The 17,204-nt window shown below is 40.7% G+C and overlaps 1 protein-coding gene and 1 non-coding gene across 2 annotated transcripts; both read left to right on the forward strand.

The window, feature by feature from the left end:
• The first annotated feature begins 3,513 nt into the window (after positions 1-3,513).
• steap4 (STEAP family member 4) lies at positions 3,514-16,365 on the forward strand. The gene is made up of 5 exons (XM_066676365.1): positions 3,514-3,849; positions 6,423-6,874; positions 10,008-10,535; positions 12,787-12,951; positions 13,402-16,365. Exons 2-5 carry the CDS (start codon positions 6,425-6,427, stop codon positions 13,669-13,671), a joined length of 1,413 nt encoding a protein of 470 aa, XP_066532462.1. The 5' UTR covers positions 3,514-3,849; positions 6,423-6,424; the 3' UTR covers positions 13,672-16,365.
• trnat-cgu (transfer RNA threonine (anticodon CGU)) lies at positions 5,843-5,914 on the forward strand. Its single transcript has one exon. It is a non-coding gene; the product is annotated as a tRNA-Thr (tRNA).
• Positions 16,366-17,204: the final 839 nt, after the last annotated feature.

Below are 17,204 nucleotides of genomic sequence, written 5' to 3' on the forward strand. Positions count from 1 at the left end.
GGCGGGTATGGGGGTATGGGGGAGTTATATGATGCATGACCCTAGCTAAGCCTTTAAATGAAAGCCATGTGCTGATGAGGTAGGGGTGGGGGGTGGGGGGGCGGAGTCTCGGCTGCAGGGGTGTGTTCAGATAAACAGGGGTTTGGCCTGAAGTGCTGCCAGAGGGAAAGCAGCTTTCATGAAACACCTGGGGCTGTGTATTTCAGCTCAAAGAGAGATCAGAGTTGGCTTGTAAATGTACATTTAGAGCACTGTGACTACAGCACAATGACTTTCAGGTGTGTGTGTGTGTGTGTGTGTGTACAGAATGATATATGAATAAAGCAGCATATATATATATGTTTCTTTTTTGCTGCAGATGAAGACTGTGAATTAAGGCAGCAATGATCTCCACCCTTTCATTCACTGACCACTCATTTAGCTCCACTTTCTTTGGAGGTCCACCATATGGGTGGGTCTTTGAATGTTCAAACAAGTTAAAATTGTCCACCACCCAAAAATATCCAGTGGTGAGAAAATGACCCCCATAATGAAGTGCCAGAAAATTCCTCACCCCAAACTGAGCCTCTTGGATGGGTGTTTCCAACAAAGTGGCCAGTGTGTATTCTTATATCCCTGCATTCCTGTATTCCTCACATTAAACTTCAGGGCAGAAATTGAGAAGAATGCAGTTGTGTGTTCCTTGCATACTTTTTCTTCGTAGCGTAACTATGGTAACAGCAGACAAAGTTTGCCGGCGACAAAGCTGGAAACGTAAAAGGCAGCAGCGAAATTGCTTCTGTCATTTACATACAGTATGATGCGACTGGGTCAATAATGCGTGGACGTCGCTGCTTAATAACGCTCTCCAAATGTCACTGTTACGGCTGGCTTGGCCGTGTTTAATCAGTTCTGATATGAAAACAAGACTTGTGTAGATCAATATACTGCTGACATTTTATTGAAAGTGACGTTACCCCCCACACGACTGCCACCAGACACTTGTTTTTGGAAGGGAAGCTTGGCTTTGTTTGTGTTTTGCTTCCACATCTCATATGTCAGCACTGTGTTGCTGCAATAACGGCCTGGAAACAGGAGCCACAGGTGCTTTAGCCATGGGCCAGTGTGGGCAGACGCAGTAATAGCTGTGTAATTACAGGTGTGGACGGTTTGAGGTTAATTCAGCCTGCTATTAACAGCTCAGATACCTGAATAGATTCCCGTGCACATGTGTGTATTCCTGGAGAAACCACAGGGTTTTTGAATCCGGCAAAGTCTTTTTGTCTAAAGGCCTAGCATTATCTTAAGTGTTCTATTAAACCCTGAATACGCAGCTTCTGTTCGGTGGTTCTGGTTGGACGAGACCCACCTGCAGTGGATGCTCGGCCTCGGCAGGGGATGAAAGGACCTACTATGTCCAGTTTTCCATTACTCATCATGCTTGGACGCCTGTGACCTACATTTTGTGGCCTCGGATAAGCCTCCCACACAATGGCCACAGCCACCGTGAGCACAACCGCAAGGTAAATACCTGCATCCCTCATTCACTGAGTCTTTAACCCTGCTCAGGATTAATGTGGCGCCAGTGGTGTGTGCGCAGATGTTGGACATCTGCTTGTCCCACATTTCTCCAGATCTCGGGAGTGTTTACAGACAGTCTGTTCCCTTTTTGCTGTAAAGCCTCTACTCCTCTGGGAAGGCATTAGGATACATGTTGGAACATTGCTGTGGGGATTTGATGGTGTGTAACACTAGCTACAGGTATTGGATGGTGAGCTCTGGGTCTCATTAATGACTCCAGCTCAATCCAGAGAAAACAGTCAGCTCCATGGCTCAGTGCTGGGGGCATTATACCACTCTAGCCAACACTAGACGTAGAGTATGGTGACCTAGGCTCATGTGCAGCTGCTCTGGAGCATCCCACTTCCCATTAGCTAAGTTAAAATAAATGTAGGTAGTATTTTTACCTTAAAATTGTGAGAATATAGTCTCTGTCGTTGCTACTCCAGATTCAACACTGCAAAAACTGTACTATGTATCTTTTTGAGATGGGAATAGGAAACTCCTCCCGCCCCACTCTTCCTTATTTTCTGGACAGCGCTGTAAAAGTGAATGACCCTTTGCCCAAGAGCAAAAATATCAAATCTTACCTAGTGTTTATATATTTATAAGGTGTGTACCTTAAGGAGAAATGCAGAATGGAGCTGTATATAGGGAAGCAGGTCTGTGTAAATGCCAAATCCCAGGTTAGTCATTATATCCAGCCTCCTCCTCCTTCTTCTTCACCAAGCTCCACAGCTTAAAGTTTAAGTGTGAATACGATACACTGTAATCTGATTAAATCTGTTATGAATGAATGGCAGGCATCAGTGCCTCAGAAATTACACTGTTTCGCAATGTTGCTTCCAGTACACCGTTGGCTCAAAAGTGTTACAGCAGAGGGAAGAGACCAGAGTAAACACACTGTGTACCGGCATGGAAATTCCCTCTCTAAAACACACCAGCTCTGGTTTTTAAACAGTGAGGGGATATGTCAAAGTTTTGCCACCCTGGTGTTTTTATCTTTTGTTATTAGATGCAAACTCACTCACTCATTCACTCACTCACAAACATACTCACTCATGTTTAATAACTGCTCGAGGGGGTGCCATTCAGTGTCCTTGTTTTATTTCTAAGTTGCTGTAATGAACTTTAAAATAATAAAAGTAAAATATCTACAACTTCAACCCCTAGTAACAACCTGACACACTGTTTAACTGCTGAATATAACATTCATTCATGTGCTAATTCGTCCATTTCAGGGTCCAGTTGAGTCCAGAGCCTACCCAGAAATTTTGGCATCAAGGCAGGAACACACCTGTGGACAAATTCACACACCTTTAATTCAACCTAAATTTACTATTAAGATTTGAACACAACAAACACTTCAGAACACTTTATTCACAATTTATTAAATATGAATAAACATAACCATTTGAATTAGGCAAACAAATCTAAACTAGAACTCTACCTGCAGCAAGGAATTGTTATTCCTAACTAGTATACATTATTAAGTCTAGTAACAATATGTTTATAAAGCATGTTTTGTGTTATTATATGTAATAATGCAAATATTATAAACTTACATAAAATGGAATAGCCATTACGTACCAATACACATCAGTGTACAGTGAGTTAGGCTTAATGTATAGTGAAGGCACCCACTAGAAGTGTCCAATGTCAGATATAAACTTATAATGTATGTTTTATAAAATAAGCCCTTTACAAAGGTTGGGACCATTGTGCTTTGGAGGTCAGCCTTGCTTTTTGTCCTTGGGGTTTTGCAGAATGTAGCTTCCAAGTCAGATATTTCTGCCCTCAAATATGTACAAAAACAAACACACATACACAAGGCCCACACCTTCCGAAGAGCCGGAGTTTCCCCATGTTGAACACATGCCAAGGCCTGGGACGTCCCCTGTGGATCCACCCCTAATCCCACCCCTTAAAATATGAGCAGCCAGAAGAAGTGAAAACAAAACGCCCACATGTACACACACATAAGTGGGGGAGTAATCTTCAGTCATCCCCGCCGCTTCTTAACGGAGCACAGACCGTGGCAACTAACGGAAATCACTGTAAAGCAGAGGAAAAGTGACATTTTAAGGAACTTCAAAATACCACAAGAAGAAGAGTGAAATCTGAAGAGGGAGGGAAATAAATACGTATGAGTCAAAGGTTCAGTGAAATGTCAAAGTACTCACTTAATAATTACCAAATCCAGGAGTTTTTAAGGTGAAGAGTTTAAGGACAAAGACACTGAAGAGGACGGTTTGGATCATTGGGACTGTCCATTCTGAAACAGAGCACTTGGAAGATACTAATCTGAAAGTAAGTAACAGATTCTAATAGCTCTAAAGGACCAGTTGGTTTTAAAATATTGGTTGTAAAATGTCTTTTCTGGCACTTAAACAGAAATATCGTCGACATGGAAAAAGTATATATATGTGTGTGTGTGTGTGTATGGGTGAATGTGTGAAATTGTCTCTAGTTACTTTCAACGAGTGAAGCAATAAATAGAACTAATGAAAGATTTTAATAAAAATTAAAATAGATATTACCCCAATTAAACAATCCCATTATTTTTACATTTCACATTAACAGTGCTTACACGATCGCCTAGTTATGGTTAACTAACTAAAATCAAAAATATATCTGCTCTAAGAGTCATTTTTGAGTGTTGCATAAAAAACAAAATAAAAACGTCCCCAACGTACCATAGACCCAGTAGGGCCCAAACGAGAAACAGGGCAGCCTTGCCCTTAAGCGAGGGAACACCTCCCACCTTACAGAACCTGAATCTGAAATCCAGAGAGACATCCATCAGCTCAGCAGAGGTGGAATATGACAGAGTTTGCCCTGTTAGTAGGGCATTGGCTCCCAATGTGAGGCACATTTGGGTCTCTCAGAGTGGGGGGCATTCCCATGCTTAAGGGTAAGGCCACCCTGTTCTTCCAAGCTAGAGGTTCCCCTTTTAAGAGGTTCCCACCTCTAAAGTTTCAGAGTCTGTGGATAGGTCTGTGTCTGAAGCAGCACAAGCAAACCAATGGTACCCCTGTGACAGGTTCACATCTCTTGACCCAGGGGTCAACGATGGTCAAGAGAGCACTCTGTGCCAACCAACACATACCAACCAGCCCCATTCTTCCATGAGAGATCAGATGACATAAGATTAGATGTCACAACAGTTGACATAAGATGAGATAATCTGGAAATTCTTCTTGAACATTACATTGCTGCAAATTTGCTGTCCAATCAAAAACATCTTAAATTTCAATGGAAGTCAATGTAAAAACATGTTATTCAGAGTAATTTTGGAGTGTTTCTAGTGGTCATTCATCATGAGATTTACACAAAGTGTGTAGGACAGCAGCTGTGTTCAAATGATGTAGTAAACTAAGCATACACACACATGAAGATATATGTTTTTAGTTGGACAGCAATGATATACACACACTCACATTTACAATGTCTAATAAAATCATACCAAAAATCTAATTAGATTTTACTTGTCATTCCTATAATGCAATACATTGTTAATTACATTAATGAAAACTATAGACAACCTATTTTTTACAACAAAATCTAAACAAGAACTAAACAAAAAGAATCATTTAAAGTTGAGATTGATCACAAAATGTTTGGCACATAGCATCAACGAATAAAAATAAATTCAGATCTGAAAGACTGAGATTTGTGACAAAATCAAAAGGAGATAAATGGGGAAATGTTCAGTTTACTGTTGTCAGGGCAACGAGAGGGGCTGGGCAGAATACTGAAGAGGAGGTGGCTCCCAAGGAATCGATTCTTCAAGAATCTTAAGCTGTGTCCGAAACCTGTGCCCTATTCACTATTTTGGGGTTCCGCCATTTGGTTCCGCAAATTTGACAATTTTCAGTGCACTCAAACAATCCCAAAATTCACTGCACAAAGTAGTGTGAAACTCATGCACATGAGCAGATATCAGATTACCCATAATCCATTGTGTTGTTTGGTGAAAACCCACATGAGGGAGTGTTCAAAAGCATTCATTATCCTCCTGCATTCAGTTCCCTATAACAGTGCACTATATAATGAATATTATAGGCCACAGTGAATAGGGAGCCATTTCGGACACAGGGTTAGGTTCCAATTTGGTCAATGATTCATTGACTCATTCGTTAAACTCTTGGATTCGACTCAGTGTCTTCTCAGTTTGAACATAACAAATGCATAATCTAAAGAAAATATGGAGGAACAGTTGGCATATTATTTTTATGAATCTGGGTGCAAACATTTTTTAAGCTGTTGTTTATAAAATTTTGTAATAATAATAATAACACTAGGCATGGTGGCCAAGTGGCAAGGCGTCGGTCTCGTAAACCGAAGATCATGGGTTCAACCCCCGTCCGTGCCTTTCATTTGAAGTGGCGGCACGGTGGCGCAGCAGGTAGTGTTGCAGTCACACAGCTCCAGGGGCCTGGAGGTTGTGGGTTCGATTCCCGCTCCAGGTGACTGTGAGGTCCTCCCACAGTCCAAAAACACACGTTGGTAGGTGGATTGGTGACTCAAAAGTGTCCGTAGGTGTGAGTGTGTGGGTGAATGTGTGTATTGCCCTGTGAAGGACTGGCGCCCCGTCCAGGGTGTATTCCTGCCTTGCGCCCAATGATTCCAGGTAGGCTCTGGACCCACCTCGACCCTGAACTGGATAAGCGCTTACAGATAATGAATGAATGAATGAATAATACCTCTAAAATATTAAACCTTTCAAACTAGACTATTAAATTAGTTTTAATTTAAAGGTAAACTAAAACTAACAATAAATAAATGATGGAAATTTGTTAAAAACTAAATCAAAATGAGCCACTAAATTAATACTGCACCAATGTTTTCACTCTAACCTCTTTACATCTATTTCTTCATAGAAATGAAGTCAGACTCTGTTGCCATGACGGCGCTAGGCAGCCTGAGTAAGCAAGGCGTTGTGTGCATCTTTGGTACCGGGGACTTTGGACGCTCTCTGGGCCTCCGCTTGCTTCAGGCAGGGTATGAGGTCATCTACGGATCCAGAGACCCCACAAACTCCACTCTGTTGCCCAAAGGCGCCAAGGTGCTGACCCACCAAGAAGCGGCTCAGAAGGCCAAGCTAATCTTCGTGGCGGTTCATCGAGAGCATTATGGCTTTCTGACCGCGCTGGCCCCAGCTCTGGAAGGGAAAGTGCTAGTGGATATCAGTAACAACCTGAGGAGGGGGCAGTACCCACAAGCCAATGCTGAATTCCTCAGCACGCTGGTGCCGGGGGCAGTCGTGGTCAAAGCCTTCAACACCATCTCGGCCTGGGCTCTGCAGTCTGGAGGGCTGGACGCCAATAGACAGGTAGGAACACAGGTCGACACCTGCTCACACTACACTTCATCCTGCATTAGCCTGCATGTAGGAACATTTCTGTGAGGATTTGATGGCGTTCAACCACAAAAGCATTCTTGAGGTCTGGTGCTGATGTTGGAGGATTAGTTCCAGAATTCCACAGCAGTTCCAGAGGGTGCTGTGTGTATACAATTAGATTTCTGCTTTCACAGTGGCTAAATCAACTCCTGTTGAGGGGTAGGTCAGTTAAATGGCTGACTTACTTTTAGATACTTCCAAACATCCTTTATCCCATGCAAACATTATTAAGTATGTCGCTGGCTGAAAGCATTTGGAAAGACGTTGGGGGGAATTATGGGACATGTAGTGCTTGTAGTGTATTGAATTTGCATGGTGTGTTCTCTAATTCTCCTCAGCAATCCTGGATAATATTGATTTATGATATTTTAGTGGGGCACAGCACTCTTTTACTGGGACCTGTGCCCCGATAAATTGGGTGTAACGACATCCCTGCCACGAATCCTAATGTTAGGGATCTCTCCCTTGTAGCTGCACCTTGCTGGAGTCTAATACAGAGATGCTAGCACATCCGCTCATGCATAATTTGTTTTGTGCCTTCATTAGTGGACAGTTTCTGACGAAAGATTGGACATTCTTGCGTGAGGGACCCTTTTATACCTAGTGGTGACATTGAGAAGTGTACAAAGTTAGTCCTGCCATCATCTACCTTCCTATGACCTTATATAGAGGTAAGGAGGAGGATTGAGGGGGTAGTTCTAATATGTGTATTAAATATGTGTAATAATATTAATGTATAATAAAATCACCACTGTCCCTTGCCCAATCTGTAACCCAGTCTAAACCCAATCAGCCATGGATCCAAGTGCAAAGTGATAAAAGCACCTCCAGACTTGGGTAAAAATTAATATAATCTTGATGCCTCCCAGCAGTAGCCCCCCGACTCCAACTTCTCCCCCCCGATGATCTGAGGCCAAACAAAATGAACCATGCCTGGACTTCCCTCTGTCATTGTCTCCTGCCGTATTTATAGATGCGTTCCGAACATCCGGCACACTGTTGCACATGTTAAATCAGCTTCGGCAGGCAAGGATGTATGTGAGTAACACATCAGAATGGTATTGCAAGCTCCAGAGACACGGAGTTTTGTTCTCGGCTGTCAAAAAAGCCCGGCTTCATGCTTCAAGTACCATCTCATCACCATGGTGAGAAGAAGCAGAAAGCACAGCATGGAGCTTGGAGAACAACAAAGTCAGGCACTCGCAATGGCAGGGTTACATGTGTGTGTGTGTGTATGTGTGTGGTGTGTGTGTGTGCTTATTATCTGGGAAATGAGGCCAATACAATGGAAAAGTCTCACTCATCATTTGGGGACTAGGGTATCAGGATGGAACTGAGTTCATGGAGTCTAAACCCAAGCAATCAATTATGACTCCCCTCTGTGAGCCACTGACCATGTTTTGTTAGCATTAGGTGTGTGTGTGTGTGTGTGAGAGAGAGAGAGAGAGGGAGAGAGAGAGAGATTTTACTCAGTATGTTTTCTCAGACTGTTTTACTACAGTCTGTTTTCAGACTCGATGTGGGGAGTTCTTTGTGAGGGCCAGATCAATTTACTTGAAAGTGAAGACATGATTAAGTTTTAGGGTTAAGGAAGTGTCCAAAACGCTTTAAAAATTGTGTGCATTACTTACATTGTGAGGACCCAAATCTGTTTTCAAGCTTACACTGTGGGGACCTTTGCTCTTTGTGGAGACACTGAATTTTATGGTTTAAAATCAAGATTTAAGGATATGAAAGTGGTTGGGATTAGGGTTTGCCGGCTAGATCTTATGTTTTAAGGTTAAGTCTCTATTAAATGTATGGGTACCACTTTAAAATAAGTCTACACTTCTGAAGTATTAAATAGTTATTAATTAGGTTTATACACTTTAAATGGCATTAATATTAATTTGTAACACATGTAGGATGGGCGGCAGCAGGGTTGCAAAATTCCAGGAATTTTCAAAGTTGGTAAATTTACCATGGGAATTAACAGGGAATTAACAGGTGATTATGTGAATTAACAGGAATTAATGGGAATAAAAGCTCAACACGAGACACTTACATATAGTCAGTAAAAACATATACTGACGCATAATCTTAGTTGAAACAATTAGATATGATTCCAAAATTGTAAAAATGCTCCTCAATCCCAGGCACATGGCACATTACACACTGAAGGGCTATTGAGACCACACTCCTGCACTGTTCATTCCTCCATCTAACTACAGAAAGCACACGTTTTCATATGGGTTCATATTTATTTTTACAGTAATAGCATTGAAACGTTTAAGCAACTATTAAATCAAGGTGTAATCTTACAGTTGCTTGCTATCTGCTAAATCAGAAAAGCTCAATGAGCAATTTCATTTAAGAGACTACTTTACCAAGGCTAGCAAGATGTTAGCTTACCAAGGCTAGCATAGGCTAGCTACCTATTATTATTATTTTTTTGCCTCAATGGGTTTCTGTAACCAATAATTAATACTTATTAATTATTGATTTGGACATGGAGTATACGTTTTTAGGTTCAGGAAGAAGCCTAAAACTATAAAGCTAAAAGGCAGAGGCTAGGCTTGTGGGAAAATACTTTTATTAGATTTTATGTTAATTTTGATTTTTTTTAAGAAGAAGGAAGGCTGCATTTACATTTTGAATGGCACTTTGTTTGAGGGGTTTCAGGGGCAGGAGTTGTATAATTCTGATTTCTGACTATTCTGAAAATTGTGGCAGCACCGAGTGGGAGGGGCAACAGCCTCCCTTTTGTTAGTTCAGGGTTTTTTTGAGGGTTATTTAAGTGGTTTTGTGTTGTCTGTGTGTTTATAGGGTGTGGGAATTATGTGTTGGACCTTCTGTGGCGGTTTTCAAGGGTTGGGCATTATACACCATCCAGGGTTTTGGAAGGATGGTGAATAAAGGTGCTCTGTTAGTTTCAACATACACCAATCCTAAGTTGCTAATCATTGCCTTGCTTCCTTCCCTGTGCCCTTTTAAGGATTTGTAAAAGGTTGCTTAAAACCTCTTACCTACCAAACACATTGGAATGATCTATATTTTACTATTCCTAAATCTCTTGTCTTTCTAGGTGCTTATCTGTGGTGACAATGCTGAGGCTAAGCAAGGAGTAGTGGACATCGCTCACAGTCTTGGACTCAACGCCCTGGACCGAGGGTCCCTTAGAGCAGCGTCTGAGCTGGAGGACATCCCCCTGCAGCTCTTCCCTATGTGGCGACTGCCCTTCCGCATCGCTGTCGGACTTCTCGCTGCTTTCTTCTTCTATGTTTTAATCCGGGACGTCATCTACGCTAGTGCCACAGAGGGGAAGGACATCTCTTTCCGCATCATGGTCTCTCTGGCCAATAAGGCCTTTCCCATGGTTTCTTTGGTGATGCTGTCCTTGTGCTATCTGCCAGGCATCATGGCAGCATTCCTACAGCTCTACAATGGCACCAAGTACAAGCGCTTCCCTGATTGGCTGGATCGTTGGATGCTGTGCAGGAAACAGATGGGATTGCTGGCTCTAGCCTTTGCATTCCTTCACGTACTGTACACCTTCGCCATTCCCATCAGATACTACGTGTTCCAGCGTAGATTCACCTTCACTGCCACACTGGTAAGTGATTTTATTGTGTAGATAGATCTCTGAAATTCAAAAGAAACTAAACTAGATAGTGAAGCGCTATTCTTCTTTTAACAAGTTTATACTTACTAAAAGTAATTCAGGTGTGCTATTACTGTGATATTAATGTGCTATTACTGTGTTATTGCTTTGCTACTGTATTTTTGATTATCTTTCTTGCATCTACTGTTTTCTCTTCATACAACACCTGTCGACGTGCTTATTTGTCATTGGTTAGGGAACATCTCAGCCATGCACGCAAACAAGCTGTGCCTTCTTGCAGCATCAGAATGGTTTCTGTTTAGTTACAAATGTCCCACTAAGTTTGTTCTCAGCCTAACAATGAGTTATTTTAATAATACTTAATTTAAGAATATCATAATAATAATTATAACACCATTATAACACCATTATCATTTCTCATGCTTGTCCCCAGATGTTCTCATAATGAGATCACATCTGGCCCAGCTAGACTAATAAAGGCCTTTCTAATTAGCTGTTGAGTTAAATCATGTGTGTTTAATGAGACGGAATGCTGAAGTCAGACACATGTTGTAGCTAATCACAACAAAGTTGCAAGGTCGGGAGCGTCCATGATGGATTATGTGAAATAGAAAACATATACTTAATATGTCATAACCCACCTACACTTACATCCCCCTATGTGACATTGGCCTACTGTATATAGACGTATGTTTAAGCCAGAAGAGAGAGAGCTTGGTGCTATACTGGATATCAACACAGTTGTGATACAGACAACAGTTCTAACAGCAATAAGCAACAACAGATTCATGGGCTATTTATTTACATATTTACTTTTTTTACTTATTTACCTACTAATTTTAGATTAAGGTCATTGTTCTTTTTTCATTATTTAGTTGCCTATTGGTTACGCTACCCACACAAATATTAGGTGTACAAACAGTACATTAAAAATGACAATTATATTTTTCTTCAACAAAAAATTACCTTAAAATGAAAGAAAATTAAGGCCCCTGGAGCTGTGTGACTGCGACACTACCTGCTGCTCCACCGGGCTGCCACGTTAGAAATTATGAATTAAATCCTTATGAAAGCTATACGTAGGTGTGAAATGTAGCTTTATGAATGAACAAACTTTTCCAAAGTGTGTTTACATTTTTTATTCACTAATGGAGATAATGAATTGGGCAGAATTTCATTTGGTTTTGAAAAATTTAGCACTGTCACACAAACTCTTGATTCTGCTTTGATTCCTAATTTGACACGTGCCTCATAACACAGTGTGTAGTCGTATCAATGGGTGACAAAGGAATATATTAAGAACATAATTTCTTGACCAGTGCTTTAGTTGCTTGTCCATTTCAGATGCTTAGTAAATAACAGTCACTAACTTAGAGTCCTTGAAGCATTGTAAGCCCAGCCGAATACAAACCCGACTTCCAAAGGGGGGGGGGGGGGGGGGGGTGCAACATGTGAATAAAACAGAATGCAATGAAATGCAAATTTTTAAACCCTATTTTTAATTGGAGATAGTAAAAAAATCAAATGTTAAAACAGAAAGTTTTTTTTTTTTGGGAAAAGAAACAACAAAAGAAAGTCAATTCTGAATTTAGTGCCAGCAACATGTTCCAAATATTTTGTGACAGGGAACAAAGTTCTGATAAATTTGTGAGGTAAACAGTGAGCATGGCGAAGTCAGTTATCCAGGTGTTATCACCTGACACTACAGGTAAGACTACAGATAGCATTCATCAATCTCAAGATAAATCACAAAGGAATCTTGGTCACAACTCCCCTGCCTTGTCCTTCTACTCATATCTACTCTCTGCAGACTGTGACCCAGTGGCAGAGATGATGAAATACACGAGTGAGCCTTCACCTCCAGCTGTAATTCATTCCCAAATTCAGAGAAAAGCTGAATAATACATGATTCAATATAAATGCGAGTCTGCTAATGAAATAATAAAGAAGCAGCTGTAGAATTATGAAGGTGTGATTGAAAAATGATAATATACAAAGGACAAACATGAGAATAGCTAGGATTTTAATGGAATGAAGCTGTTGGAAACTTGAAGTGAGTATTTGATGACAGTCAGCTATGGGGATCCATTACTCCAGAGAATGCAATTCCTCTGCTCCATAGCAATACTGGGGGAGGTCACACCCCTCGGGCTGACACTTGGCATTGAGCAAGGTGACCTTACTCTAGCAAATCTCCTGAAACTAACTTATCAAATTGTTTTGTTTGTTTGTTTTTTTATAGATTAAAGAGAATAAAACCTACGAGTTTGACAACGTCATGGCCTGGCGCTCAGACTCGTACCTGGCCATGGGAATGCTGGGATTTGCCTTCTTTGTTTTGCTGGGAATCACATCTCTCCCATCTGTCAGCAACTCACTGAACTGGAGAGAATTCAGCTGCATACAGGTATTAAACCACCCTTAAACCATTCTTAAACAAACATGGTTCTAACCAAAAGTGGTTCTTCTATGGCATCTCTCAAAGAACCCTTTGTAGTATATTTATTTTTAAGAGTGTGCAGCAAACTCAAATATATTTCAGTGTATTGTGCTACAACAGAAACAATTACCAGCGTACTTCAGCTTTTAAAGGGAATGAGAAGAGATAACCTGATTGGATACTGAGGTGGCACACTTAGCCATGACTGTTGATGATTTGAGCCTAACATTAACACTTCAACTGATTAGTACTTCTGCCCCAGTCCCACAAATAACAGACTTCTGTGATGTCCAGTGTGCCAATACTGTGTTATCCATTACCCTGTCCCCACAAAACACCCTATTGCTGCTAGATTCACAGCTTCACTTTTATTAGCATGTCTTACTGAACTAATCCATGTTTTTTCTCCTATCTCAGTCTAAACTAGGCCATCTGACCCTGCTGTTGTGCACAGCTCATGCTATTCTCTACGGCTGGGACAAGTTTGTGAAGCCCTCTGCTTACAAGTGGTGGACGCCCCCTGGCTACATGTTGTCCCTGGTTGTCCCCTTCCTGGTTCTGTCCCTGAAACTGTTCTTAATCACTCCGTGTCTGGATCGGAAAATTACCCGGATTCGCCAAGGCTGGGAAAGACCAGGAAATGCTGGAAAACCAAATACGAAGAGCAGCCAACCTCTCATTCTATGAAGGATGTTGAATTCAGTGAAATTAAAAGGTTTTCAGTCAAGGTCAGAGGTGGGCAAAATAGTCTAAATCCATAGTTAAATATTGTTACTTTATTTAAGTGGATGAAATGTAGCTGGGCATCTTTAGTGGGATGTCTTATGGTGCTTTTCCACTGCCTGGTACCTACACTACTCAACTATACTCAGCTTTACTCGCTTTTTGGAACCTGATAGTTTGTTTTTCACTACCACAGTAGTCCCCCCCCCCCTCCTCCTCCCAAAATGTAACCAGTGACATCACAAAACACCATGTCTAACAGGAACCGCGGGCTTTGGAATCCACAACAACAGTGGCTGTAACTTTAAGCCTTGTTTACTAATGTATTCACATGTTGTTTATGACTGAACACAGCTCTGAACATCAGTTTAGATAGATCAGTAGAATTCTTCAAAAGACCACGGTATAACTTGTGACTTAGAAGAAAGTAACGTGTTCACTACTGTAACTTTGAGATTATACAGATGGAGAGTTTGCGCTGGATGTCTGCTTGTGTTGCATAGAGTGATGATTCACTCCATCAGCACTTTGTAAGTTTTACACATTCCTGTTTAGCCCCTACTCAGCTCACTTGGAACCATGAGCGAGTTGGTAATTAATGAGTACACATTTCCAGGACCAGGTAACCAATCTGCGTAGTGAAAACAAGTAGAAAAGCTACCATTCAGTGGAAAAAAAGGTAGCTTTGGTCTAGAGTGGGGGTGCCCAATGCATCAATTGTGATCAATCAGTTGATCACCCTGTGCACTTTGGATGATTGCACCTCTTTTTCATAATTTGACAACTTTCCCACAGGAACATATTTAAGGCCAAATATCCATCTACCCTCACTGACGATTACTGGGGCCTGCTTGAAAAGTGGTCCAATGAAATGAAAGAAACCATTTCATAATCCCCCTTCAAATAGTTTTTACAGGTAGATCATAATGACCTGTCGCCAGGAAAATGTAGACCTCAAGCCAAAAAAACTATGGGCACACTCTGGTCTAGATGGATTTAGCTGAACTCTCTATTTAATAGGTTCCTTTTTAGAGGATATGTTGGCTGAGCTGGTGACCTCAAACCTTTCCAACGTAGTTTATTTCAAGGTAGATTGGAGAGAGGGGGTACCCTTGTTAATGATAATTGTCTGCTGATGTGTAATCTTGTTATGTGATAATGCTTGGTCCTGAAAGACCACTGCCCACTGCTCACTTTGGAATATGAACTGGAGTGATTGTCCAGTTGTGGAGGTAAATTAATGGGCGGTTTTCTTCCACTGACCAACAGAAAATGTGGTCTGGATTGTGTAGCAGAGCTACGTCCAGCTTGAATTTAAGTTTCTAGCTGAAACTGTACAGCAAATTAGTTTGTTCTTCAAAGCTGTAAGCTGTACGGCTACAATATACATATATATATATATATAATTTAAGACTGAGAGCTTGTTGATACGCACATTAATAAATATGCTCTTACAAATTAAAAGTCCCTAATAGGGTCCCTTTCATAGTTTTGGAAAGTCTTTAAAAAAATATTTAGTAATATATGTTATAAATTATAAATATTTGTTAATTAGCCATTTGTTAACTCTTTGTTTGACCCTGAGATTTTTCCAATTGGTCTCAGCTCTCCTCATAAAGAGGCCAAAGACCTACAGCATGGGGAAAAGTGACCATAGAGCCCTCAAACTTATGAAAACCTACATTTACTTAGTTCTGTTTCACACTAAATGTAGCCAGACCTGTAAATCCATCAATTCCACCCACCTCAACCCTTTTTTATAGCCTCACAACTTATCATGACTTATAAGCATCTCATAAAGCTTAGTATCTCATAACAATGATTTGGCATCTGATAGATAGAGCTTAGTATCGCATAAAAATGGTTTTACATCTCATAGTTAGAGTTGGTATCTCATAATAATGAGTTAGCATTAAATAATTATGACTTATTATCTCATATTAATAACTTAGGATGGCATAGCAATGTGTTAATTGAAAACCAAACTGAGATAATCGAAAAAGAACAGACTCTCTTTGTTATTAGACAGTAAGTAATAATTATGGGAAATGTTCTCATCTTTATAGCTTACTAAAATAAGTTGTAACTTGACTATAAATGAATTAGAAACTGGCTTCCAATTCTACAGTAAAACTGTTTTTGTAAATACATTGTGTGAGTGTGTATAACCTTTTTAAAATTGTTTATACTTACAAAATCATAACTCCAAACAAACGCTTTAGATTAAAGAGCATAGCTCACAACTGGAAAAGTATACATTTATCACAATTATAACCTCAATAGCATTATTCGCTAGCCCTGCTTACCTCTTGATCTCTTCTCAGCCATCCGAAGTATTCAGCAGGGCTTTCGGTTCTGATCTTAGGGCACATTTCTCTGAAGGGTACGAAGCACTTTAACACAGCTTCTTAATTCCCAGTGTTTCTGAGCTATTTCCTCACAAGCTTTTCTCTGAGGACTCTTCTCTTCAGATGTAATCGATCTGGTGCTGGACAGCAACTTCCTGCCTCAGAGTGGGCTTCTTTTCTTCAGAGCAACCCTGTTCTTTAACTCTCTTGCTCTCAAGTGGAGAAAAAAGGGACTGTCATTCAAAATGTCAGTCATGTGCCCAGCCTGGGATTCTCTTGTATGAAAGCTTTAATAATAAAATAATATTTATCCAGGCCTCATATTGTATTCCTTTCTTTTCAGTTTCCTATTAATATTACATCCTAAACAGCACTTTGGATTTTGTCAGTCTAACACGGTCCAATCCATGATTCTTTTAAGTGTTTGAACAGCTTTCAAGATGTGCATCTTCTAAGCAGTGATGGACAAGTGATGGGCAGGGGGCAGTGTGATATTCATTTGTTATAAACCACAATCACACATGTTGGCATTATTACTTTACAGGCCACTTTACATTTCTCACTTGTCTACATCAGACCACACACTGGTGATGGCTATTACCCACAATCCTCTGGGATCTTATGATGTTATACACATAAATGAATAGGAAAGTGATATTATGAACAAGGGGGCATCAGACACGTGTGTCCCAATACTGTTTTCATGCCTCTGACACCATAAACCTTTACATCAAGTGTACACGTAAAATAGGATCTTAGGGCGTAGGGTTTAGCGCAAGTGTTGGGACAGGGCAACATTCTTAGCAACATAGGTTCTGTCCCAAAAAGCTAGTGAGCTGTCGACATAGAGAGCTTTTTATGTCACTGTGTTCCCGACACATGGGCTGTCCCAATTCTAAGACACCTTAAATACACTGTCTACTAAGATACCTTAATCTGGTCGAATTTTGAAGCGGCATCGAACCCTTCTCTTCGGCCGCGAATGAATTCCAATGATGCAACACAAGCACAATTCCCATTTATTTCTCTCTTCTCCCAGAGCAAAGATAATCAAATCATAATAAAAACAGGAAGAGTTTAATCTACGGGGAAGTAAACACAGGTTGCATGCTGTGGGCAGGAACAAGCCATGACATCACTCTCTAACTA

Source organism: Hoplias malabaricus, chromosome 1, assembly GCF_029633855.1.
Source record: "Hoplias malabaricus isolate fHopMal1 chromosome 1, fHopMal1.hap1, whole genome shotgun sequence".
Lineage (NCBI taxonomy): Eukaryota > Metazoa > Chordata > Actinopteri > Characiformes > Erythrinidae > Hoplias > Hoplias malabaricus.

Coding starts and splice junctions, on each gene's coding strand:
- steap4 (XM_066676365.1), top strand. CDS start 6,425: ATGAAGTCAGACTCTGTTGCCATGACGGCGCTAGGCAGCCTGAGTAAG. Junction 10,536..12,786: donor TCACCTTCACTGCCACACTG/GTAAGTGATTTT, acceptor GTTTTTTTATAG/ATTAAAGAGAATAAAACCTA. Junction 12,952..13,401: donor GAGAATTCAGCTGCATACAG/GTATTAAACCAC, acceptor CTCCTATCTCAG/TCTAAACTAGGCCATCTGAC.